The 25,510-nt window shown below is 41.1% G+C and overlaps 1 protein-coding gene across 23 annotated transcripts in view; it reads right to left on the bottom strand.

The window, feature by feature from the left end:
* The window catches only part of PARD3 (par-3 family cell polarity regulator), a 608,396-nt gene that overhangs the window by 325,521 nt on the left and 257,365 nt on the right, over nt 1-25,510 (bottom strand). For all 23 annotated transcript variants that reach the window (XM_057730270.1, XM_057730268.1, XM_057730263.1 and 20 more), the window contains one exon: nt 13,542-13,720. In XM_057730270.1, the coding sequence (XP_057586253.1) occupies nt 13,542-13,720 (179 nt within the window). The remainder of the gene's footprint in view (nt 1-13,541; nt 13,721-25,510) is intronic.

Genomic DNA, 25,510 nt, shown 5'->3' with positions numbered 1-25,510 from the left:
ACTGAGAAAGCATTACTTGAAATACGTGGTGACCAAAATCCTGCATGCAGCGCCTGATGCTGTTGGTCAGAGATCAAGGGCTCGCTTCCATGCTGGCGATCGTTCCTGTCCCTCAATGAGCATAAATACTGGCACATGTATGTGCACATCTTACTTGCATTTTTGAGAACTGCCTTCTTCCACATCCTTAGTCATTATGAATGAGGGGGGTGGAGAAGACAAAAGAATATGTTTCTAAAATTTTTTCCTAACTTCTGAGCAGAACTATGACAAGACAAAGAGGAAATTCCAACATTCATATTTTTTTTGTCAAAACAAAATTTTATCTAATAGTAGATTATATACCTATACATAAATGATACATACATAATTTACTAAAATGTGGTAGAATTTGCAACAAGGAACACTGATGACACTGACACTGTAACTTGTTTAAAATAAAAGGGTCAAAATCCAAAGATTTTGAATGCCAAAACATTTATCACAGCACCTCCTCAGCTCAAACTTCGTTAAGTAATAAGTATTTTATTTTTAACTATTTTAATTTTTTTAAACTGAGTTTGTTTTGAACAGAAATTAGTTTTCTAAAAAGTTGAAAAATATCAATTTATCCAAGCACTTTTTTTATTAATATACTAAGTAAAATCTCCTAGCATATACATCAAATTATATTAGTTTTTCCCCCCTTTGAAATGCTGAAGGTACAATACACAGTTCTCAAAACTCATTCGGGCCTTAAAAATTCTGAACTCTTGTCTTTTCCAGATTTTATGATACATGCTCAGTAGCTTCTAGATCATAAAATTACATTTAGATCAGTGGGACACTCAAGAATGTTAAATACGCCAAAAAAAATTAAAAAATCATCTTGGAACCCTCCAATATGGAAGAACACATTTGAGAATTAAAATTAATTTTGCAAATAAGTTTCCTATCACACAGCAAATCCTTCAGGTTGATATGTTCACAAAGCCAGAAGCTCGGTACTATAGTTTTATCTCACAACTTACAACTGACCTTGATAACAGTCTTGATATCAGGTAAGAAAAATAAGCCCTGGAACACAGATATGCATCAGGCTATGAGCATACAGGATCCGGCACAGAAGGGGTTGGTCAAATATCGCATGGAGGTACACCAACTTACGAAGGCCATGATGTTTCCAGAGGTGACCATCAGAGCTCAGAGGTCTCTGAAGCCACCAGATCTGCTTGTGGAGCAGACCAGGAAATCCAAGAAGAAAAAGATCAGTGAAACTCAGCCTCATTCAGGCTCCTTATTGGAACCAATCTCCCCTGTTGTGCCTAGCCCGCCTCGACAGTTCAGAAGGCCATGAAAAACCTCAGATATAGAATTTTAAAAGCTGGAAGAAAAAGGCTAGAGAACATGCAGCTGAACCTCCCACTGTCTAAAAGAAGAAACAGGGATTCAGAGAAGTTACGACACATGCTCTACGGAGATTGGGATGACTAACCAGCTCCCACGGTTACGCCTCCCCATTCCATGCCCAATTTCTAAGTGATGACATTTCCGAGCTCCTCATTCTCCATCTAAGCCGGAACCGTACTTACCTGGGTAGCAATAAAACTTCTGATATCCAGCCGTTCCTACATAACCACCCCCTCCCACAGGAAAGTATCTCCCGAGTGTTTGCTTGTCAAGTAGGGCTAAGGTATTACACAATCTCAAATCACAAATTCGGTTTACGTTAGAGATGGTTGGTTCATTGATAAACACTACATAGTCTTAGGAATCATCAAGAGTAAAATGTTTGCTTTAAAATTGTTTTAAATACAATGATTTCTTGTCTGATACAACTGGGATGATCTCCTTTATCCTATGAAATCATGCATAAGGGGGTGAGGAGAAAGGAGATAGAGAGGAAAGTATAATCTTTTTTCAAGTTACAAAGATGTTATCTCCATCTGGATTCTGAGAAACTACGGGAAAGGGCTAAAAGGGAAGAGGCAAAAACAGCAGTTCCCATTTCATCTCCTTCACAGAATTTCATGAAAACCAACATGGTCACTTGGTTGTTCTCCAGCCATCTGAACCCCACAGTCATCAAGGTCGGGACCACCACTTCTGCCCTTACTCCTTCCACCAAGGGCAAGGGTATGAGGAAAAAACAGGAAACAAATGCTTCGAGTCAGACCACACTGAGGAGCCTGGCTCATTTTCCAAAATTACAATAAGATGACGAGAAGAACTTGCTTGACTCCGCAAAACAAATTTGAATCTGAAACAGTTTTCGAACATTTCAGAAAGTGCTGCATGTTTCTTATTTTGAAGGTACAAAACACCCATCTACATTTCATTTTCTTTCAAAAACACACAACTCCAAATGTTCATATCTCAAAACTAAAATTGGAAATAACAATGGCATTTTGCATTAGGAGCGAATTGCACAAGAGAGGGAGGGAACAGATACGAGAGGACGTGAGGGAGAGAGAGAGAGAAACATTTAGAGTAGTCGCCTGATTCCAAAATATACGCCGTCTTACATCTTATCTAAATGTGCAAGATGCATCTTTTACGCTTAGCTATCTAAATATTTTACCTTAATTTTAAAGCAACGTATATATTCAAAGAAATTGCTAAAATTTGAAAACATTTTTACCTTAATTTTAAAGCAAAATATATCCAAAGAAATTACTCAAATTGGCACTGTATATAATTAAGGTGGTGATGTAAATATTAGCAGCTCCTTCTTACATTTTTCTCTTTACAATCATAACTTCAATAGATTGGGTGGATTAGCAGAACAACTGAGTCATTTTTGTGAAAAGTCCTCAGGTACCATCTCTTGACACAATTTAGTTTTTATAAAGTTAACCATCTCCACAGGTACATTTTTGAAAAATGTAAAAGATCATTTTTGTCTCCTCTAAAACCTTCTGTTAAGCAATTAAAACAGGAATATAAGAATAGTTAGCACTGGGCTTCCCTGGTGGTGCAGTGGTTAAGAATCCACCTGCCAATGCAGGGGACACAGGTTTGAGCCCTGGTTCGGGAAGATCCCACATGCTGCGAAGCAAGTAAGCCCGTGTGTCACAACTACTGGGCCCACGACCTGCAACTACTGCAGCCCTCGCACCTACAGCCCATGCTCCACAACAAGAGAAGCCACCACAATAAGAAGCCTGGGCACCGCAATGAAGAGTAGCCCCCGTCCTCTGCAACTACAGAAAGCCTGCGCACAGCAATGAAGACCCAATGCAGACAATAATTAATCAATTAATTTAAAAAATTCTAAAAAGAATAGTTAGCACTAATCAGCAGTAAGTAATAAAGGTTATTAATTATTAAAACTGGCGTCATTTTTAAAACTTCACCTAGTCTATATCTTAACATTTTAGGCTTGAGTAAAAATATGCCAGCTTCATTAATATCACTACTAAAAGTCAGACTTCGTTAACTGATCTCAATTTCTTTCCCTTTTTGGGGGGAAACTTGTCTTTGTCTATCTTCTCTAATCCTTGTAATTGGTATTATTGTTGTTATTGTTATTGAGAAATAATATATTCAGCCCTCTTCTTTTACATGTATTGCTCAAAATAGCTTAACAGCAAAGTAAATAATGATATAATTGGGTTATAACTCAAAGACCAAAAGAAGTATCTACAAAGCTCCACTTCCACAAGAGAAGCATTGAGCATAAAGAAACTAACAGCTCAGGACTTCCTAGGTGGCGCAGTGGTTAAGAATCTGCCTGCCAAGGCAGGGGACACGGGTTCGAGCCCTGCTCTGGGAAGATTCTACGTGCCACGGAGCAACTAAGCCCGTGCGCCACAACTATTGAGCCCATGTGCCGCAACTACTGAAGCCCACATGCCTAGAGCCTGTGCTCCGCAACAAGAGAAGCCACTACAATGAGGAGCCCGTGCACCACAATAAAGAGTAGCCCCTGCTCACTGCAACTAGAGAAAGCCTGTGTGCAACAACGAAGACCCAAAGCAGCCAATAAATAAAATAAATAAATAAATTTAAAAAAAGAAAAAAGAAACTAATGGCTCAGATGTCTAAAGAATGAAGTCCTTCTCTTCAAACCCCAGCAGCAGAAAAACCATGTTCTCTGAAAAGAATATTAATTTTCAAGGAAACTATTTTGGTCCTCAAATTATAACTGAAAATTATAATTTTAGAAAATGTGATTCTGGGAAATTTTTGAGTGATTGCTGTTGACCCCACATACACACCTTAAAAAAAAAAATCTTAATCTGAATAAAGTGGAAAGGAAACAGCTAATGCAGGAGGATGTCAGGACAAAGAATGAAGACAAAGCAGAAGCTCTCAGCCATGAAGATGCAGCATGTCTAAAACTGATGTGTTTCTCAAACTCAGGCTTGTAGCGGGGAAGGGGGCCAAACTTAAACCAATATTTAATAACATCATTTAAAGAACTTTTAAAAGAACTCATGTTCAAAACAAAAGATATACTTCAGGGAACACACAGGTGTGTCAGGAGGCTCCTGGAGCCCAGTGGCTGAATCCTGGTTCTGTAATTCTCATTTCTGATGCAACAACTGCCATCCGGTCCTCAGCACAAAATGCGGGTGATACAACCTACCTGAAAGTTGGGTGTTTAAATCCTTCTTGCTTTGGGAAAAGGTTAGATTTACAGAAAAGATGGTACAGAGAGCCCCTACATACTATTTACCCAACGTCCTCCAATGTTAACATCTTCCATAACTTTGGTTTATTTGTCAAAACTAAGACATTAACATCAGTACAACACTATTAACTGAACTACAGACTTATCTGCAAGTTATCAGTTTTTTCCACTAATGTCCCTGTTTCACGGGAGGATCCCATACTGCATTTAGTTAGTGTGTCTCTCAGACTCCTCTGATCTGAGACAGTTTCTCAGTCTTCCCTGATATTTTGTGACCATGACATTGGTTAAGAATTCTGGTCAGGCATTTTGTAGAACATCCCTCAAATTTGGTTTGTCTAAAATTTGGTTTGACTAAACTCGAGTCAAGAGTTTTGGGGGAAATTCCACTGAGGTCCCATCTCACTGCACTACATCAGGGCCCACGCCATTACTGTGACTTATCACTAGTGATACTGACCTTGACCACTGAGTTCAGGTCAGTTCACCACGTTTCCCCACGACAGAGTTAATATTTTTCTCATCCCATTCTCTATTCTTTAGACATAAATTACTAAACGCAGCCAAAGCTCAAGAGGGAAAAAATTAAGCTCCATCTTCTGGAGGGGGAAGTATTACATTTATTATTTGGAATTCTCCTGCGTGGAAATCTGGACCTTTTCCCCATTTTATTTTTTATTCAATCACTTATTAGTATCAGTGTAGTCTCGTGGATATTTATTTGGGTCTCTGGGTTAAAATCCAATTATATCATTATCCACTTTGTTGTTGTTAAGCTGCTTTGAGCAACACACATAACATATCAGGAAGAAAACTGAGGAGATAATTTTGCAATAACAATAATATCAACCACAAGGATGAGAAAAAACAAAGACAAAAGTTCCCCCCAAAAAGGGGAAAGAAATGGAGGTCAGTTAACAAAATCAGATCATTAGTAGTGATATGAATGAAGCTGGCATATTTGTACTCAAGACTAAGATGTGAAGATATAATATAGACTTGCTGAGGTTTTAAAAATTGTGTATGTTTTAATAATATATGCTGCATATTCTTATATTCCTGTTTAACAGGTTTCAAGGTGACAGAAATGAGAAGGTTGTTATGAAATATTTTACAGTTTAAAATATTAAACTAAATGAACGTTGAGGGCAATATATAAAGTCTGTAAGTGGGTAGCATACTTAAGAGAACAGAATATGAAACTGGACCATTGAGATTCGTAACACAACTTTCTCTCTCAGCAGCTGGTTTAACCCTTAGGTGAATTTTTTCAACTCTCTCAGGCTCTACCTCCTCATCAGTAAACTACACTTCAGAGAGTGATTATATGAGATACAGCACAGAACACACCGAGAAAGAAGCAAGTACTCAGATCAACTTGGCTCTCATTACACAAAAATACCAACACTTCACAAACAGTACCGTTCGGAGATGGGATAGATGGAAACCCTTTCTACACCCACCTTGTAAAAAACGTCGCCTAAAAGGCAGTCCAGCAAGTGATGGCGCCTAGAGCACGTGAAAATTAAAACAGAGCTGCCCCAGAAGCTGGAAAGCAAACACCAGGTACCTCAGTCCCAGCACTACACTCGGCTGGGACTGAGGTACCTGGTATTTCTTCTTTTTAATAATAGGACATGACTTCATGATCCGAAGTAGGTATGTTTATAATCTAAAGTATCAAAAAATAAAAATAGAAACCAACTTAAAAAGATGAAATGAGGCCAACATATTTTTAAGTGTCTAAAGAACATGTGAATTTTTGTTCAATACAATTTAATCAGCGCCCATTCCTGGTCTCCTCTCCCAAGTCAAGAAAAATGGGTATAACATCTTCATTTCCCTCTGTACGATATGTAACTTTGAGGGTACTCAACAAGGATCTTGACATTGCTTTGGATTTATATTCCTGGAATGGTTTGTGAACTCTAAAAATATCACATCCAGGCTTAAACATTTTCTCAATAGCACCTTAAGATTTCATGACTTTGAACACAAATTATAATATTTAAAGTATGTGAAGGGAAATTACATTCCTAAATGTGGCACAGAAATAGATGAGTCTAGGTTATTAACAGCTCAGATTTGGGGAGCTTGGCACTTGAGGTTAGCCTATTGTAAAAATGAGTATAGCCATCATTTACTGCACAAAAATGCAGTGCATTCAAATTAAGGTCTTTTAATACGCAAAGCAGAAGGGTGAAATGTATAATTTTAGAGGACTTTCACGTGAAGTACAAATGTTGTTAGCAGGACAGCCTAAGAACTGGGTCTCAGTGGGATTTCCCTCGAACCTACTACCCCAGAAAAGTAAACCCAGCTATAAGGCTCTTACAAAGGAATTGCAGTTTTAAAAAAAAATTCTTAGCGCATCCTTTGAGGTTTTAGATGGTTATTGTAACTAGCTGGCAGCCATGGTTGACCCACAAATAACCAAAAGATAAACAACTTTTTTTTTAATAGCCAACTGGTCAAATGGAATAGTTTAAAAATTAAAAAAACTTACCAACATGACTGGTCTTCTACATTAGAAAGAATAAATGAGAAGCAGACTAAGACGCCAAAGGTTTGAGAAGAGGATGAGGAAGCAAAAAATAGGTAAATTGAGAATATCACTTTACAATGAATGAAAAAGCGAATGAATGAATGAGCCAGGAAGCAGGTGGCGCAAAGAGTCACACGGACTAGGATGCAAACGGCACTGCTATTGCATTGTCTGCGTATCAACCGCAAAAGTTTTCTTGCTGTCAATAAAACAGGTAGTAGGCATTTTCTGGAGGTTCCTTGTGTCTGACTCAAAACCCTAATGCTGGGAATTTAGTGTCCTGACCTTATGTATTCAAATGCACTTTGAACTAAGATTGGAGGGGAGGAGGGATGCACACAACACAGTAACAATGAACAGAAACACTGCTTTCCTCATAGCTTCCATCTAGAAAAATATTTCCTGGTCTAGTTTTGTAATGATCAGATAGGACCCAATATCTCATGGAGTGTTGTAATACATTTAAAAGAAAACTCACATACAATGGAATATTACTCAGCCATATAAAGCAATGCAATCGAGTTATTTATAGTGAGGCGGATGGACCTAGAGTCTGTCATACAGAGTGAAGTAAGCCAGAAAGAGAAAAGCAAATACCGTATGCTAACTCATATATATGGAATCTAAAAAAAAACGGTACTGATGAACCCAGTGACAGGGCAAGAATAAAGATGGAGATGTAGAGAACGGACTTGAGGACCCCGGGGGATGGGGGTGGGGGTAGGGCGAAGGGGAAGCTGGGATAAAGTGAGACAGTAGCATTGACATATATACACTACCTAATGTAAAAAGATGGCTAGTGGGAAGCTGCTGCATAACACAGGGGGATCAACTCGATGATGGGTGATGCCTTAGAGGGCTGAGATAGGGAGGGTGGGAAGGAGACGCAGGAGGGAGGAGATATGGGGAAATATGTATAAATACAGGTGATTCACTTTGTTGTACAGCAAAAACTGGCACAACAGTGTAAAGCAATTACATTCCAATAAGGAGCTTAAAAAAAAAAGAAAACTAAAAAAAAAAAAGTAAATTTAATAGCTTTTCATTTAAAAATGATAAATTTGAGCTAAGTGTGAAAAGTGAAGTGTCACAAAACCAAACACGCTGCACGTTCCAGTTTCTATTCTAAGATAGAGAAATGAGAGTAACAAGAAGACATCTCAAAATAATTATAATCCTGTTTGCCTTCTCTCGACAGGCAAAGACACCTGCCGTTTTCCACTGGACCCAAGTTCTTTAAAAAAGACTGCGCCCTGGCATCAACAGAGGAGCTTTAAATAAAAACACACAAATGTCCAGAAACAGGGAAACGAATCTATTGGTATCACTGTGTTTCATCTTTTAAATGTCCACAGGTAATTTTGATACCAGCCAGATGGAACCATTAAACTATTCAGTAAGACACTGTCCTAGCCCTCATCACCCAGCCCAGCCCATCTAGGACTTCTCACCGAGCTCTTTATACATCATAAGTACTTTTCACTTTATTATTCATGAATTTATGGGAAGCAATTATCAATAACTGTAAAAATGTTTGCTTCCTTGGTCAAATAAGTCTACTTACAGAATCTATTCTAAGAAAATAATCAGAGATGTCAACCTAAGTTGGTATATAAGGATATTCTCTGAAGAGTACTTCTAAAGGTTATAAGAGCAAAAAAAAAAAGGCAAAAGTATAAATATGTTAAGCAACAACAAAATCACCAAATCAAGTTAATAACTCCAAAAACAATCATTATATTATAGAAACTTGTGCAAACTATCAATATTTAGGAGACACAGGAAAATGCTCTCAAATGTAACACAAATTAGGAAAAAAGGCAGGAAATTAAACTGTGCTTACTGGAGGACTCCCCATTGATACCCAGGACAGCCACCATCTGTGTAGAGCTATACGATGCTCCAAAGAAGTCCTCAAGTTCATACACCAAATGTCAACACCCCAAATTACTTATCTGCTTCTTTATACGCTTCATTACTTTACACATGCAAAGAGCAAGAAGTACTACAAGTATCATCAGAAGAAATTAAAAAAAAAAAAAAAAACTGTTTGGGGACTCAAAATACACCAGGAGAAAGGTTTGTAAAAATCATTTTCTAAAGTTAGAAGGAAGCTCTCACAACGCTTCGAATGTAACGGAAAGAGAGGTGACAACGACACAATTAAGACATCAGCTCTTCCAAGAGTTTGCATGCATCAGGGGTATTGGAAAGATATCAAACGTGCCGAGCAACTAAATCAAACAGAAATAATAAACCCAGAGGGTCAGAAACATCCCGAGGTTTCTCTTTATGAAATGGGGGGAAAAAATTTTATCCTAATGATGCCAAGGCAATCTGTTCTCTTACCACTTTCCTCCCCTTCCCTGATCAGGTAAGAATCTCTCTTGGAAGCTCGTCAAAATATGGTTTTTATGCTAATTCTACCTATGTTAATTGGGGAGGCCAATACAACTTAGAAATGTATCACCTCTAACTATTTATGGAAAAGAACAACAGTTTATAACCACTGCTCAACGAAGAGACGTGGGATCGTATCCTTCAAACCTCATGGCAGGCTCTTTCTGATAAATTCCTCACCATGCTGGAATGAATCAAACCCTGCCCACATCCTAGGTGGCCTCCTCACTCATGGGGACATGGACCTCGTAAGGATGGCTAAAGAGTGGCAAAACGACTTGAGTATTCACACTGACTGAAACACTGTTTTCCAAGATGAAGTATTAATACGCACACACGAAATCTCAAATGAAAACACATCCTCTCGCAAGATACTTTCCACACAAAGGGTGGGCAAAGAGCTGTAAAGGGCGTCATCCACAAGACCCTGGGAAACAGGAATAAGCCGACGTCCCAAAGAACTTTGAAAAAAAGCCAAGACTCTCCCCTCTAAGCCTCACTGCCAGATAAAACGATGACAACATTTAAGAAATCCAGAGCCCATGACACCCTTGGTCTCTGTGAGCCCTCATCTGGCTCAGCAGCATCAAAATACGTGCACTTTGCCCTCTAAACTTGACAGTGGGATGCAACAGTATCACTGTTTTAACTGGGAAGACTCCACCTCTCATCTGTGGTTTTGAACCACAAGGGAGAATTCAAAGTGGCCATATCCTCACACACGAGAAAGGAACTGCCCAGTTCAGAAATAAGAGATTTTAACTGATGGGTGACATTACTCTAAAACTGTTTTGCTTATTTAACTTGGAAAAATAGAAGCTACTCACGTATGCAGATGAGTTATACAAAAACATCAACTTATTTTAACCATTAGAGATGAATGAATCACAGGACTGTGAACTCCTAATTTATTTCCATGTTTTTACACAGAAAACCTAAACCTCTACACAATGATAAAAGTTTATAACATCTTGAAATTGCCCAGCATAGGTAAGCTCTCAGGGACACAACAGAAACAAAATTTAATACTGATAAGCAAGTATGCTTTCCTTCAAGCATCCTTTCTTAATATTGAAGACATTAGAAGTCATTTTATAACTGAAAATAAGACAGAATTTATCAGACATATACCTGTTTAAAAACAAAACACAAAAAACTCCTCAGACTAAAATACGAACAGCTTAAAATCTAGACTAGGAAACTTAGTAAGTAGGTATCTGAAAAGTAAAGCCAAAGATAATTTGAAAGACAAATTCACAGCACATTACCTTTTATGTGTGTCGAATGTGAATACAATTTCATCTAAAAATAAGTGTGTGAATCAAGGCTCCTGCTACAGGAAAGTGTAGGCGTCTGGCTACATTAAATACCACTCCTGATAGGGAAAAAGCTTGTTGGGTAAAGTAACCATTTTTAAAACAAAACTGCATTCAAGTTTGTCTTACAGCACTGATATTTATAATGCCAAAAAAAAAGTATAAATGTCCAACAATAAGAGAATGATAAAGTATACTATACACTGGAATATTTTGCATTCATTAAAAATATTTTCTAAAAAAAAAATATTTTCTAATAAAATTCACACCAGGGGAAATCCCTGAGATGAAAAAAATGTAGAAATAATCAGGATGTAAATATGTAGACGTGGAATGACTCCAACTCTGTGTGCGTGCTCGCGCGTGTGTGTGTGTGTGTGTGTGTGTGTGTGTGTTCACTAATATCTTAATCCTGATTGTTACTGACTTTGGAATTACGGATAATGTAATTTTGTTCTATTCTACTAGTTGCCCAATTTTTTACAATAATAGATGCATGTTATTTAAAAGAGAACCAGTGAGGGACTTCCCTGGCGGTCTACTGGTTAAGACTCTGCGCCTCCACTGCAGGGGGCACGGGATCGATCCCTGGTTGGGGAACTAAGATCCCACATGCCACACAGCACGGCCAAAAAATAAAAATAAAATAAAAAAGAACTAGCAGTGAGGTGGACATGGTTAACTGGCCATGAGCATCTCCATCCTCTCCAGGCAGCCTCCCTGGGCTTCAGAGCCTGGAAGGCTAACATCCATTTCCCAGATGCCCCTGGACGTAAGGATCTGGCGCCAATTGCATTCTGCCCATTTGTATTCAATAAGCCTGAGATTTTAATAACTGTGAAACAGGCGATTTTCTTGGGCTGCTGTTAGCGGCAAGCGGTGGAGTTGAGGGCATTTTCTGGGGCATTCCTGGGTTCAGGTCCCAGCTCCACAGGTGACAGGAGGCAAGGTGAGCACAAGTGGAGACGGTGCTGATGTCCAGTGGGCACACGCAGGCAGGGGGACGCTCGGTCCTGTACCCATGTCCCCTCCCCGGGCCACCCAGACACACTGTACTGCATCGTCCAGAAAGCCCTGGGCGCCCAGCCCGTGGCCTGCTCTTCCAGCCCTTCCGATGATTTTCTGACAAATTCTCAATATTAAGTCCTTTTTTTGTTTAAAATAGCTCCTGTGGTTCTGTGTGCTGCAGCTGAAGCTGGTTTGTAGGGCCAAGACGTTGAATGAGTGAAAAAGATCACCTTGATTACCTCAATGACTTCTGACCCACCGTCCCTCAACTAAGCGAAAACCTTTTTTAAAAGTAATAAAACTTTTTAAACTACCAACTTGGCTTGTTATAGATTTGTGAATATCCATGTAAATCAGGTCTATTCTGAGCACAAATGAAAGGTCATGAGGTCTATTCAGAAAACCGATTCTTTGAATAGTCTACTGCATGATAAAGCATTCTAAATTTTCAGGCTAAGTAAGCTCAATGAGAAGAAACTCATCACATATCTAATGAAATATATCAGAAGAGTGAGCCTAACAGTTAAACCTCTCATCCAAAAAATCAGAGACTACAGTACATTGTTTTTTCTTGGTAGAGCCTTCTCAGTTTAAACTTATATATTCTGTTTTTTTTTTCTTTCTTTCTTTCTTTACTTGAGCTAGTACAAAGAAGAATCTGCTAAAATGCAAAACCAAGTTAAAAGAAATATTTAAAACAGGAATTTTGACATAGATGCAAAGGATAAACCAAGCAAATATCAAACTACATTTACGTTACTTTAATATGTGACTAATGTATTTCCACACTTCTCAATATATACGGTGCTCAATTACTGGCTGTGCTGAAAAATGTTTATTAATTCATTCAACAGATGTTTGCTGAGAATCTATTTTATAGATTCAGCAGTGAAAATGAGAAGCACAGCTCAAAGCTCATTAAGAGTAAAAGGGGTAGAGGTATAACAGAATGGATAAAAGGTTAGAGGTATAACAGAATGGGATAAGGCTTCTGTAGGAATATATGACAAGGAGCATTAACACAAATTGGAGAAAAAGTAGACTAAATAGACTAAAATAAAGCTTATTTACTTAGACTAAATAAATTAGGTCGTGGACTAAATCAAATTAGGTCAAAGAAGAGAATATTATTAAGACTAGACAGTACACTTCCATTTCGTAGGGAGATAAAATTATCAATTGAGTAGTGAGAGCAAATGACCATGGATGGCGTCCACTTTCATCCTTAATGGTCCATGGGCTGTGATTTCTTTAATGCACCTCAGGGGCCAACATGAATATGTGCTTATACATGCACAAAAGATCCCTGTAAGGACATGCAAAAAGCTCAGGAAGAGACATGGGGTGACCAGGACGAGACACAGGGTGACCAGCAGACAAGTTGGGAGAGGGATCTTAGGTGTTCATATTTCATGTTAAAAGGTTTCATTTTTAATCATATGAACATATTATCCATTAAAAAAAGGGATACATAAATAAATGTGCATAAAATATAGCACAGATTTTATCAGAAATCCAAGGGCAATATAAAATAGCAAGTTATCTGCACTTTGGTGTGAAGGTCACAGAGGACATAGCAGGGACCTGGAAGCAAAGGCCTGGTCCACAACTGACACCCATCACTGATACGGAGAAGACACAAACTAGAAGCAGTTACCTTCCTGTCACAGGCTGCAGGGCTGCCGGCAGTGTTTTGCTTGAGGAAGCCAGCGGTTGTCGACCAGCGTGTGGGGTTTTTTCGCGAAGGCTCTTCGGAGGAGAAGTTATTATCACTGACAGACGTGGAAAGGCCAATTAAGGCTGGGTCACTGCTTCGTCGGACGTGAAGAGGCATATCTACAACACAAAACAGCGTTATTAAAGATAACCTAACGTCTGTAAACTCCACGTGAGGATAAATGTAGTTACATCAAAAGATTAAAGAACAGAATAAACACTTTAAGGTGACAGTGGGCTGGCCTCCTAAGCAGGAATTCCCTTAGTTCCTTTAAAACACTCCACTGCCAAAGACATATGGTATCTGCCGGATGAAAGAAACAGGATATCTACAAGATGAAAGAAACAGGGTGCCTGCAGGATGATCCTCTCTAGAGCCAGACCGCCAGGCTCGCATCTGCCCTTCACAGTGGTTACCTCTGTGGTTCTGGGCAAGTGGCCTCACTGTCCTCTGCCTGCGGTCCCATCCTACACAGACAGCAATAAAACAGTCCTTCTGTCCTAAGGGTACCAGGAGGACTCCGTGAACTCAAGTGCGTAAACCAGTGCCTGCCACGTGGCATGCACTCAACAGAAAGTGGCAGTAACCACCATGGCTGTTCTTATCATCCCAATATCGGTTTGGCTCGGCTATTAAAGAAGTCTGTAAAACAAAATATTTCGTTTGTTCAATACAGTATTATCAGAAAGTTCAGAGCACGAACATACTTCTTATCCTTAAGAAAATGGAAATCTTAAAAGTAGTTCGCCAATACGCAGGTAGCGTCTGCCACATACTCACACACACAATTACATAAAAGATGGTGTTTTAGCACCTGTATTCAAATGAAAGAGGAATTTGTTTGCAGTTACTCTAACAAAATCAATAACAAACCTGGGCTAACCTTTGCACGGTAGCACTGAGAACATCCTAGCAGGTATGATCACTGCTACAGAAAAGAAACAGAACTACAAAACAAGAGAGAAGAGTTTTTGGCATTGAGAATCAGAACCAAAAGCCCCACGCATCAACAGAGTGGAAAACACAATAGACATAAGACAAAAATTTTGGATTAAATTACGCTTAGAGTAATCTGTTTTTGAAAACTAGGGTGCAAGTTAAACATTTATAAAAAGCCTCTAACAAAACAGCTCTAATGGTGAAGGAGGAAACCCATCATTTACTCGATGGGAAACATTTTTGGAATATTGATGCATTTGGTTGACGGTGTGGCTACGGAGATCCTTGAGGATTATGAAACTAAAGATAGACTATTTATACACATTGAAGGTTATATTTAAACCACTGTCAATCAAATAGTCTCAAATACGTTAAAGCAAACTAGAAACGATCAGAGAAAACAGAAGTATATGAATCATAATAACATTGCATTTAACATTTGCTTCTACATCATGAGGATCTTATAACCAATAAAGAGCCTGAATAGCATTACCAGAGGAGGGAAATGTGCTGAACATTCAATTTAAGATTGTTGCTGGTTATCTTAAATTTTTTTTTGGTGGTTATCTTAATTTGCTGAGAGAAACATACATGAAAATTATGGGGAAGAATAATTTTCAATTTTCAGTGTGTAAAAAGTGTGTGTAAAAACCCTGACTGCTTAAAATTTGCACCAAAGAAATAAAAATAAAACACAACAAAGAACTATACAGTTTTTCTCAAAACAAGTTCACAAAAACATACATCTAAGGAACTACGTGTGTTAACAGGTACAATGCTCTTACCATAGAAAAGTTCCCTCCCAATTAACAAAACGGTTCCCAGACTCAAAAATCAAACGTAAGCAGAAAAGCAACAAAATGGGGAGGAGGGAGGATAAAATACTTCTGGGAAATCACAATAATGCTCCGTAGATATGGGTTCTGTCGCTTTCCAATTACGGGGTCGCTGATTATATAGTTGTTAAGGAACTCTGTATACCTCAGCCTGTGTGTGTGTGTGTGTGTGTGTGTGTGTGTGTGTGTGTGTGAAGTCTAAAAGAAGCACTGTTCGTTCACAAAAGGCCTTTAAAAACGGTACAGAGGTAATGACTAAAAGCAGTACCCACAATAATAAAATAACCACATGAAAGTCCTTTTCAACCCCCAAATAAATTCAGGGACTATAAATTTCACTGAATTCACTTGGACACAATAAAACAGCTTCCTCAACTTGTTTTTGAACATTTCCCCAAGAGAAACACATGGCAGACACGATTCAGGTTAGAGGAATAATTAGGATCATCGTCTTGTGAAGGGACATGGTCGCCCTGTTAACCTGTTAGTCTGAAACAGACACAAATAATTAGCACTCTCCCTCTTTGTAACTCTCAAAATTCTAGATGCAGGGAAAAAGACAGGATTCCAGACGAGGGGGTGGGTCACAGCAGGACTGCAGACCCTTGGGTTACTCCTTCTGGGGAGATGCTGGGGCACAGTCCCCAGGCAGCGTCTACAAAAACCACACTGTGAAGGACGCCCCAGGAGACGTGCTACGAAGCAGTCCTTCCTACGAGTCACTCACGCATTCCACTCCTTGTTTTCATTTTAGTGATGGCGATAAAAGAAACGAATACAAGGACCGTCTGGAGCTTTCATTTGCACCATCCTGTAACCGAGCACCCCCCTGCAGTTTCAGACCCCATGGTTACGGGGGCGGCCACGGTCAAATTCAGGAAGGTGTCCTAGATCTGATTACCAGGCGAATGAGAAAAGAACAGAACTCATTTTAAAAAGTAAACAATATGTTCTCAGCAAAGGAACGCCAAGTGACATCATGATGATATTGGAGTCAAGGTTTTCTTGCAAATGTTGAGCTGTAAGAACAGGCATCAGAGTGCACATAGGCAGCAAAACTGGGTCCAAAAAGGAAGATCTCGCAACACAGCATAGGTCCACACTCACGCTGCTACAATTTAGACACAGTGTCTCACACTGATGGTGGAAAGTTACATCTTTATCGGTGTATAATTTCTTCTTGGTTTTATGCTTGTGTGAAAATTATGTCATTTTCATCCAGTTTACACACACACACACACACACACACACACACACTAAATAACATTACGAAACCAATGACCTGAAAGGATCTAAATCTTTTTTTGTTTTTAGCATTAGTCCCAGTGGAAAAACATGTGATTCACTTCACAGATGAGTAAGCAGAGGCTTGGAGAAGTGACAGGAGGAGCATAGGGAAAGTTTCCTGGCCAGAACTTGAGCCTCCCAGGTCACTGCTCCATCACAACCCAAATCATGAAATTAATTTTATTATCCAACCATTCATTGGAAAACAAACTCCACTTCTCGCTACTTGCAGATAAAAATGTTAGTCTCAATTTTGTAAAAGGGAAGAATTTTGTTGTTTTCTCAGTAAAATTACATACACCGAGAAATAATTTTAACTAATAGCATCATCAGATTTGGGAGAATTAAGGAACTAAGACATTAGTTATACATACAGACTGAAACAACAGGAGTCCCAATTTCAAAAATGTTAAAATAGGAGAAGGGGAAAAAAAGTCTACTAGTTCAACAGAGAAAGTACGATGTTTAAGATGATGAAGCATGCCCCCGGGGAGACCCACCTACACCGGTATTTCTCAACTCTGACCTCAGGACCTTTTCACAATCTAAAAATTACTGAGGACCCCAAAGAGCTTTTGTTTATGTGGGTTATAGCTAGGGATATTTACTATACTAGAAGTGACAATGAACATTTTTTACAAATATTTATTCATTTTTAATAAATGAATATTTATTAAACCTATTACATTTTAACATAAACAACACAATTTTATGAAAACATTTTTACAGAATGAAGCATACATAATGGGGGAACACCACTGTTTCATATTTTGCTTGGTAGCAGATATCTGGGTTCTCATCTCTGCTTCTGCTTTCAACCTGCTGCAATATGACCTAGTATACAAAGAAAAAAAGAGCTCCACAAATAGTTAGCTGGGAGATGAAACAGAATTTTAATAATCTTTTCAGATAACTATAAATCTTCTTCTTTGATACCGCACCAAAACTTCACAAGTTAGTTTCTCAAAGGTTAGCTGCAATATGGAATGTAAACTTCTCACTCTTTGTTTCATTGGTCTGTCTTACACCTTGAATGGATTTTTACCTGTGAAAAATTCTCTAACATTAAATATTTGGAATATATTATTAATTGGGTTATGCCAATCTTCTAAACGTTGATATATTTCTTTATATCAGAAAATCACATATGCGAATATCATTACAAATTCCATCAGAAAAATCATTAAGTATTGGGAAGTTGTCCTGCTCACAGTGGGATATAAGTTTTCCAAAATCTAATTCTACTAGAGAGCTTGAATGTTATCTTTGGCAATGAATACTGTCAGTCGTTTGCCATGTAGTGACAGGCTCCCTTCATCCATTTTCTAGAAACCCTGCCAGACACCAATATCTGAATAAACACAGTTTTTCCATCCTTCTTTCAAACAAAAATAGTGTTCCATTAAATATGGTTACCTTAGCTTACAACACAAATCATCACATGAAAGTTTTTCTCAATACACCACTGATCTTCAATATGTGCAAGTACTTTATGCCTACTGCCTATGCTGTCACACAAAATATTAAATTGTGTACTCAAGGGTAAGGTCTTTTTAAAGTCATCATTTCTGCTGCTTCATCAAGAACAGTAGATAAAATGGCTTTTTTCTTTAACTGCAGGAGTGTTGGGTGAAGAATACATTTGGTGCTACCATCTTACTTTGTGCCAAGGGGTCTGCATCTTACCCATCAGTGTCTGGGCACCACTGGTGCTGATGTCAAGCTGGTGAACAACACAAAATATGTTTCTGGAACACTATGAAAAGTTTTGCCTAACATTCTCCCTGAAATGGCCTTCCTGATGCAAAGGACCCACAGACCACACAGTAAAAACCACTGGCCTATGTGGAGCAACTGAGCCCTTGCGCCACAACTACTGAGGCCATGCGCCTCAACTACTGAAGCCCACATGCCTAGAGACGGCACTCCGCAACAAGAAAAGCCACCACAATGAGAAGCCCATGCACCACAACGAAGAGTAGCCCCCACTCGCCACAACTAGGGAAAGCCCACACGCAGCAACAAAGACCTGACGCAGCCAAAAAATAGTAATAATAAGTAAAAAATAAATAAAATAAAAGCAAATCCAATTATTATTTTAAAAATTAAAAAAAAAAAAACCACCGGCCTAGACGCACAGTCCTGGAATGTCGATTCACCTCACTGGACCTTAGTCTCCCTGTCTATAAAACCAGAGGCTGCACTAATGGGGACAGAAGATCATTTAATACTAAAAAAAAAAATTGTGATTCAACATAGGGTCCTATACTCCAATACTGGCAATCATCCCCCAAACCTCATCCTAAGAGAACTTAAAATAATTTATGAAGATGTACTAGAAAAAAATAGAAAAGCATGTCAGAATAGCATCAGCAGGAATTATCAGTTGACTCTAACTAAGTGAAAGTATCACAAGCAACAAAGGAGAATGAAAATGCACAAGAGTTGTGGGGAACAGTGCAGAAGTAGCCACAACTGGCATGAGGTCTTTGGACGAGTTGAACCTGATTTTGAGGAAAGAGATGATCCCAAACGTCTGGCCTTATCAACAAAACAAAGCACGAAACACAACTGCCTGATTCATCTGACAAGCTCCCCACCTCTCACTGTCCTGATAAAACATAATATTGCACAAAGAATGCAATTTTGTCTTGGCCTCAGAGAAATAAAATACAAATACGGCCTTTTTTGCCTATAATTTGCTCCACGTGTCTGGGGCTCGCGGCCTGCTTCAGCATTGCTAATAATCTGATGTAATTTGTGTTCTCGAGAGCAATTAGAAATAATGGGAGCGTCTCATTTGAGGTAATTTGGTCACTATTATTACGATTTCTCACCCTCCATTTTAGGAAAATCGATGCTTTTCAAAACACGAAAATAAAACTTTCTCTCCTCGTAATCTTCTGATTTATTTAATATATAGATTTTCAAAGTATAGCCTCTGAAATATTAACAAGAAAATTCAAAGATGAGGATCTTCAATAATTAAGCTACTGGATGAAGCACACGGGGACGGAGACGATGTCACCAGGTCCCGGACAGTGGGGGAGGCCATTTGATGTGTGCCTTCCTTTGAAATGTGGATAAAACAGCAATAAACCCTCATCACAAGATCTCAAATTCTCTGTGGCACTAATGCACTGTAAATATTGATTTGCTTCTCTAGATAAGGTGCCTTTTAAATAAGTGGGAAAATGGAATATGTAATAATGAATTAGAGCAAATACTAAAAGGGCAGATATATACATTTTTTAATGGTTACACATCACACCCCAGCTCCTAATCAGCTTTCCCAGTGTTTCTCTTCTTTTATTCTTCAAGTGATTTTTAAATTATTTACCCACTCAAGGCAACGAAGAAACCTTTTCCAGGAAGATAGGCACCAGTCGTCAAGGTATTTAATCAAATCTAAAAATAATACACAGTGACACATGCTCTATTAGAACATATGATTGCAAACAGCATAATTACTCCTCATGCAAAATGAAGACCATCTCCCCCATCTCTGGAGTAATTATGCATTTCCTAAAGACACATCTCACAGTGAGAAGGACCAAGTCATTAACACATGCCACGGGGAGAGAAATCTGGCGTCAGGATTGCAAAGTCCACCTTCCAATATAAGTTGCTCCTTTTCACAAAGGTACTTATAACTGTATCTCAATGAAAGTTCTTAAAAAAATAAAAAAATAAAGGTACTTATAGGTATTTCACTTACTGAGATAAAATCCTTGGAAGAAATTTGGGGAAGGTGAGGCAGGAAATAAGCTTGAAAAAATGGCGACTGACTCAGAGAGAAGAATATAAAATGAATTTTATCACTCTATTATATATATATAATATATAATACATATACAAGCAATAAATAAAGAATACTGTAGTTGGAAGGCACCTGAGAGATAAACTGAAATATCACATTTACAGATGAGTGCACTGAGGCCTGGACAGAGAGTGTAGGGCTAGGTCAAAGGTTATACTGCTGCACCTCTGGGACCCAGCTGTCCCTGGACTGTCTGTCAATGGCCCCTCCATCCATGCCATTTGGATCTGACCGCACTGCTGTCCGGGAAGAACCGAGACATGTCAAAGCCACAATATGCTTACACTTCACTAGAGAGAACAGATGAGTCCTTGGGAAGGTTGAGTTTAAAACCCATTTCTATAGATAAGAGGACATGTTAACTGGTCCCACTGAATCTTAGACACATAGAAGGAGGGAAAAGAGAGTCAAGGGGAAAATACACACGCAATGTTCTAATGTCACATGAATGTTTACAAGGAAAAACCAAGAATTTTTCTCAGGCATACCAAATTGGCATCATTCGAATTCTCACACTGAAACCGATCATACAACCACCCTGATCAGAAACCCTCCAAATACTCACGTAAGTACAAGTAAAAGCGGGCAAATGTGAATAAGATAGATGGGTCGTTTCAGTGTCAGTTGTGATCTAATACTACAGTGTTTCAAAATCTTACCAGTGAGGGAAATATACAACGGATCCCTCTATATTATTTCTTACAACTGCATGTGATTCTACAGCTATCTCAATTTAAAACAGTAAATAAAAGCCCTCCAAAGAATTAAACAGAAGGTCCCAGGAGAGATGTCTCGAGGTCAAGGCCTGAAGCCACCAGGACTGAAGGCATCTCTCTAACCCCATCTCCTAGGACAGTCTCCTCCTGCTGCACATGTCCTGGTGCCCTGCTGACCATCCACACCGACGGCTCCTCCAACGTGCTCCGTGCTCTCTGTGCCTCCCCTCATCCTCACTGCCCAGGTCCCATGCCCCACGGCTGCTCCTCAAAGGGCACCAACTCCTCAAATCCATCCAGTCCAGCAGCAGACAGCTGATTCAGAAAGGGGCAATTGAGAAAAGTTTAAAGGAAGGACAAATGTACAGCAGGATTAAGGAAAAACAGCCGGAGGTGAAGTACCCGAGAGGCAAGGGGCGCGGAGGATTTCACTGCAGGGACACAGCCACCAGCACAGCCCAGCTGGGCAGCGCTCCCGTCCCTCTCCAACAGCACCTGGCCATCAGGGCATCCCCCGGCCTAACCAGGCCCGCCAGAGAGCCTGGAGCCTGCGGACACTCTGTGAGGGGTCGACCCTTACCACACAGGCAGCAAGGACAGCAGGCCTGCAGGAGCACGTGCTGCTGGTGGGATTCCTCTGCCCCTTCCTCCCACCCCTCCTGATAGCATCAACCAGTCACGCACCTGGAGGACAGGTCTTCCCTCTATCACAGTAACTGCCCAGCCTCCCTCCCTGAGTGCGTGCGCACACGTCCCCAGAGTGGGAACTGAAATTTTTTTAACTTGGTTAAAATACATCAGTCAGCAACAACAAAAATGTCCCAACCGTTCAAGATTTCATTCAGGGGCTGCTTCCCTGTCATCCCAAGGGTAGGAGAGGGTGGTTCTGGTCTGTGAGATCTTGGCTGCAGAGGTGGAAAACCCTTCGGGTGTACCTCCCTGCCTCCTGAGGGAGGCGAGGGCTGGCCTGAGGCCATTATGGGAATGACCAGGGCCTCATAAAAATGTGCACTGGCTACTGAATCTGGACATAAAAACTCAGTGTCCCCAAATCCTCTGCTCAGGCAGAGCTCAGGGACAGGGTCGGTGCTGTGAGGGTCCTGAGCTCCCGCCAGGGCCCATGGGGAGCACCCAGGCAGCCCCAAGAGCAGAGAGAACAGTGCTGCCAAGGGGACCTTGGCCCTTTCACTGACTGGGGTCCCTTTCTGCGCTGCTGTGGCAGGTGTGACGTCAACACACCCTTGCCGAGCATCCACGAGACACGGCTCTTCTAGAGATTCTAGAGAATAATGAACACAGGGCCCAGTGTCCTTTGAGAGTCGTGTATTGTGGAAAAAAATCACTCCAAGGGAATCCCACTCTGGACATTCAAAGGAGAACAAGTACTCGAACAGACCCCCACCTGCCCGGCGAGGGCGCAGGACAGGTCAAAGCAGGTGTGAGCGGAAGGGAGGAGGCGAGGGTAAGAAGAGGAATGGCCCCCCGAGGTGCCAGCGACACCCACCGCAGGGCCGGGGGCGGCACGGCCACGTGGACGGGGGCACGGCAGACCTTCTCTGGGACAGGACTGTGAGAAACTTTCGCGGAGAACGTTTCCGGTTTCATCTTTTCAGAAAAATACCATAGTGAGCAAGCAGGGGACTGACGTTGAGGGCATGAGAAAGTAAGGAGGAAAGAAACAAGACAGGGAAGAAACAGACAGGGAGCGGGAACACGGGAGCTGGGAACAGGCTGGAGCCACTCCTGAGCCAGTCCCCTTGGAAAAGGAACGAAATACTCGGAGACGGGAAAGAAGAGGCAAAGCCGGGGCACTTCCGTGTTCGGGCGAGGGGTGGTGCTTCCCCGCCCAGATGTGCGCGGAGCTCTGCGCGCGCCCTCTGTCTCTTTCCAGGGACCGCAGCCCCAGCTGGCGGGCGAGGGCCATGAGGGTCGAGTCCGGCTCTGTCCTCCTCACCACCTGATCCCGGGACCCAGAGCGGCCCCTGGAAGAGAAAGTACCTGATCCCTGTCGTCCATGGCAGCCGTGCTGTCAGGCCGCTGCTAACCCTCCCTGAATTCAGAAGTGCTGAAGCAGTGGTCCAGAAGGGGCCACAGGTGAGGTCGGAGCCTCTGCTCCCAGCATTTTCACCAACCCATCCATGCACAGCCGTGTTTTACGTGTGTTTCTGTTTAAAGACACCTTATTCCATTGATATTGTTGATTCGTGAACATGAAACGCACAACCAAGAGGACTAAACCTCATGCTTGAATGAAACGGAACTAACGTGTATTTTCTCCATAAGGCGCGTCACAGACTTGCTGTGCTTAGGAGCATGAAACAGCATTTTACGTTCGGGGGTCATTTTGAACAGCAAAATCACCAACCGAAAGCACAAAAACATGAAAAACACAGCACCAAGCAGACCACGAAAGGGACCTTGTTTGCAGTATGAACATGAAGAAGAGGCAGAGGGTCCTTGCTCACCATCAACTGGGGACACATGCATTGGGATTCAACAATATTTATGGGAACTGTACCTTCTCCCATAAATATCCGTCAAATGAATAATCGACTCAGAAATCTTTAAAAAGAGAGCCAACCCCATTTCCTCCGGGTTCCTCCCCAGATACTACTCTCTTGCTTCTTTCCTTGATAAGCAGTCTCAGAGAAGGAAGAGCTGACTGCTTCATCCCTGCCTTTTCCTTTAACCCACTATCACGTAGCTTCCTCCCCATCAGCCCACCAGTACAGAACCATAAACCTCCCTCTCTTCATCAGTGGATACTTTTGAGCACCGGTCCCCAGGCAGTTCAGGGTATGGTACAGACGTGGCCTCTGCCCTCATGGAGGCTGCAGCACCGTGGAAAAGGCACACGATTCGCCCAGCCCTGTGCAGTGTGATCACGGTGCTTCAGGAGAAATACCAAGAGGCACCAGAGCACCTAAGGGAGGACCTTTCCAAAAGCATCCTCGAAGACTTCACAATAGAAGGGACAGCTAAATTTTCCCTGCTGTCCTTCCATCCTCTTCGTGTCTCCTCTCTTAGGAAGCCCCGACCCCTTCTGCAAGGGACTCCATTTATGGCCTGATCCCACCAGTGTATCTGCCACGTTGTCAGTTTGGGGATCCGCCTCTCCTGAGCACACAACTCCTAGAGAATAACACTGCGCCTGTCACCGTCACACTCCCCAGAGGCTCACCCTGAACAAGCATTTGCTGAACCAGCGAAGAAGTGAATGAATACGACAGCAAAGCTGAAGGTTTGGGTTTGTCTGTTGGGGGTTTTGTTTTGTCATGGTGATGGTGGTGTTTGGCTAGTGGGATGCAGAGAAAGGAAGAAAACACACAGCCAGAGAAAACTGCAGGGGCAGAGGCCAGACGCTTCAATTCTACAGAAGTGCAAGGATAGCAAACAATTCCGTGTGGCTCAAGTGCAGAGTTACAGAGGTGATGTGGAAAGTGAACGCCAGGGAGGGAGCCCTGGATGAGCCAACCAGGGTCTTGTAACTCAGAGAGTCTCAAACTTTAATGGGTACACAATGCGCCTGGGGATCTTGTTAAGATGATTCCACACATCTCGGGTCATGGAAGACGAAATTCGGCATTTCTAGTGTCCCCGTGACATCCAGGCTGCTGTTTCCATCACCACACTTTAAGACTCCGTGCAGCAGAGCTATGCTTCGCTGAAACTGTCTTTAGCCATGCAAAAATCATCTGATGGGTTCTCAACAGCCCATGTGTTCCTTCCCTCCAGCCCGGCCCTCTGAAAGCATCCCCTACAGAACACCATAACACCTTTGCTAAACCACATGTCAGATGTCACGACTCAGAACGGTTGGTCCCGTCGGGTCACAGGACATAGGACTAAGCCCTGGCACTTACTCCCGTGATCTGAGTAGCACCTGTCCACCTGAAGCTCAGATCCAGCTGGAATGCTCTGAAGTGACCAGAGGCCACAGACTCCTCCAGACATCGTCCTTTCCTCCCCATTCCACTCTGTCTTGACCACTCTAAGGTCAGCCTGCAGGGCACCACCTTCTCTAAGGAGTCCCTGAGGTTCCAAAAGCATACTGATAATTTCACTGATTAGAACCAGTACTCTCTTGTCTGTCTCCCTCATTAACCTTAGAGGTTCCACCCCTAGATCCCAGCTGAGCTAATGTTTGCTAAAATATTGTTGTATAAATAAAAGAAATGAACAAATGTGACTATCCTTCCATCTCCATCCGTTTCACATTGACTGTCTCGAGTATTATAAGGGCAATCTTTTTAGCAAAGAAAAAACAATTACAGATATTAGATGGCCAGGGAAGACAAAAAAAAAAAGTTC

Source organism: Hippopotamus amphibius, chromosome 4 (assembly GCF_030028045.1).
Source record: "Hippopotamus amphibius kiboko isolate mHipAmp2 chromosome 4, mHipAmp2.hap2, whole genome shotgun sequence".
Classification (NCBI taxonomy): Eukaryota; Metazoa; Chordata; class Mammalia; order Artiodactyla; family Hippopotamidae; genus Hippopotamus; species Hippopotamus amphibius.
Note: the sequence above shows the minus strand (reverse complement) of the source record. Positions and strands in the feature narration are given on the sequence as shown.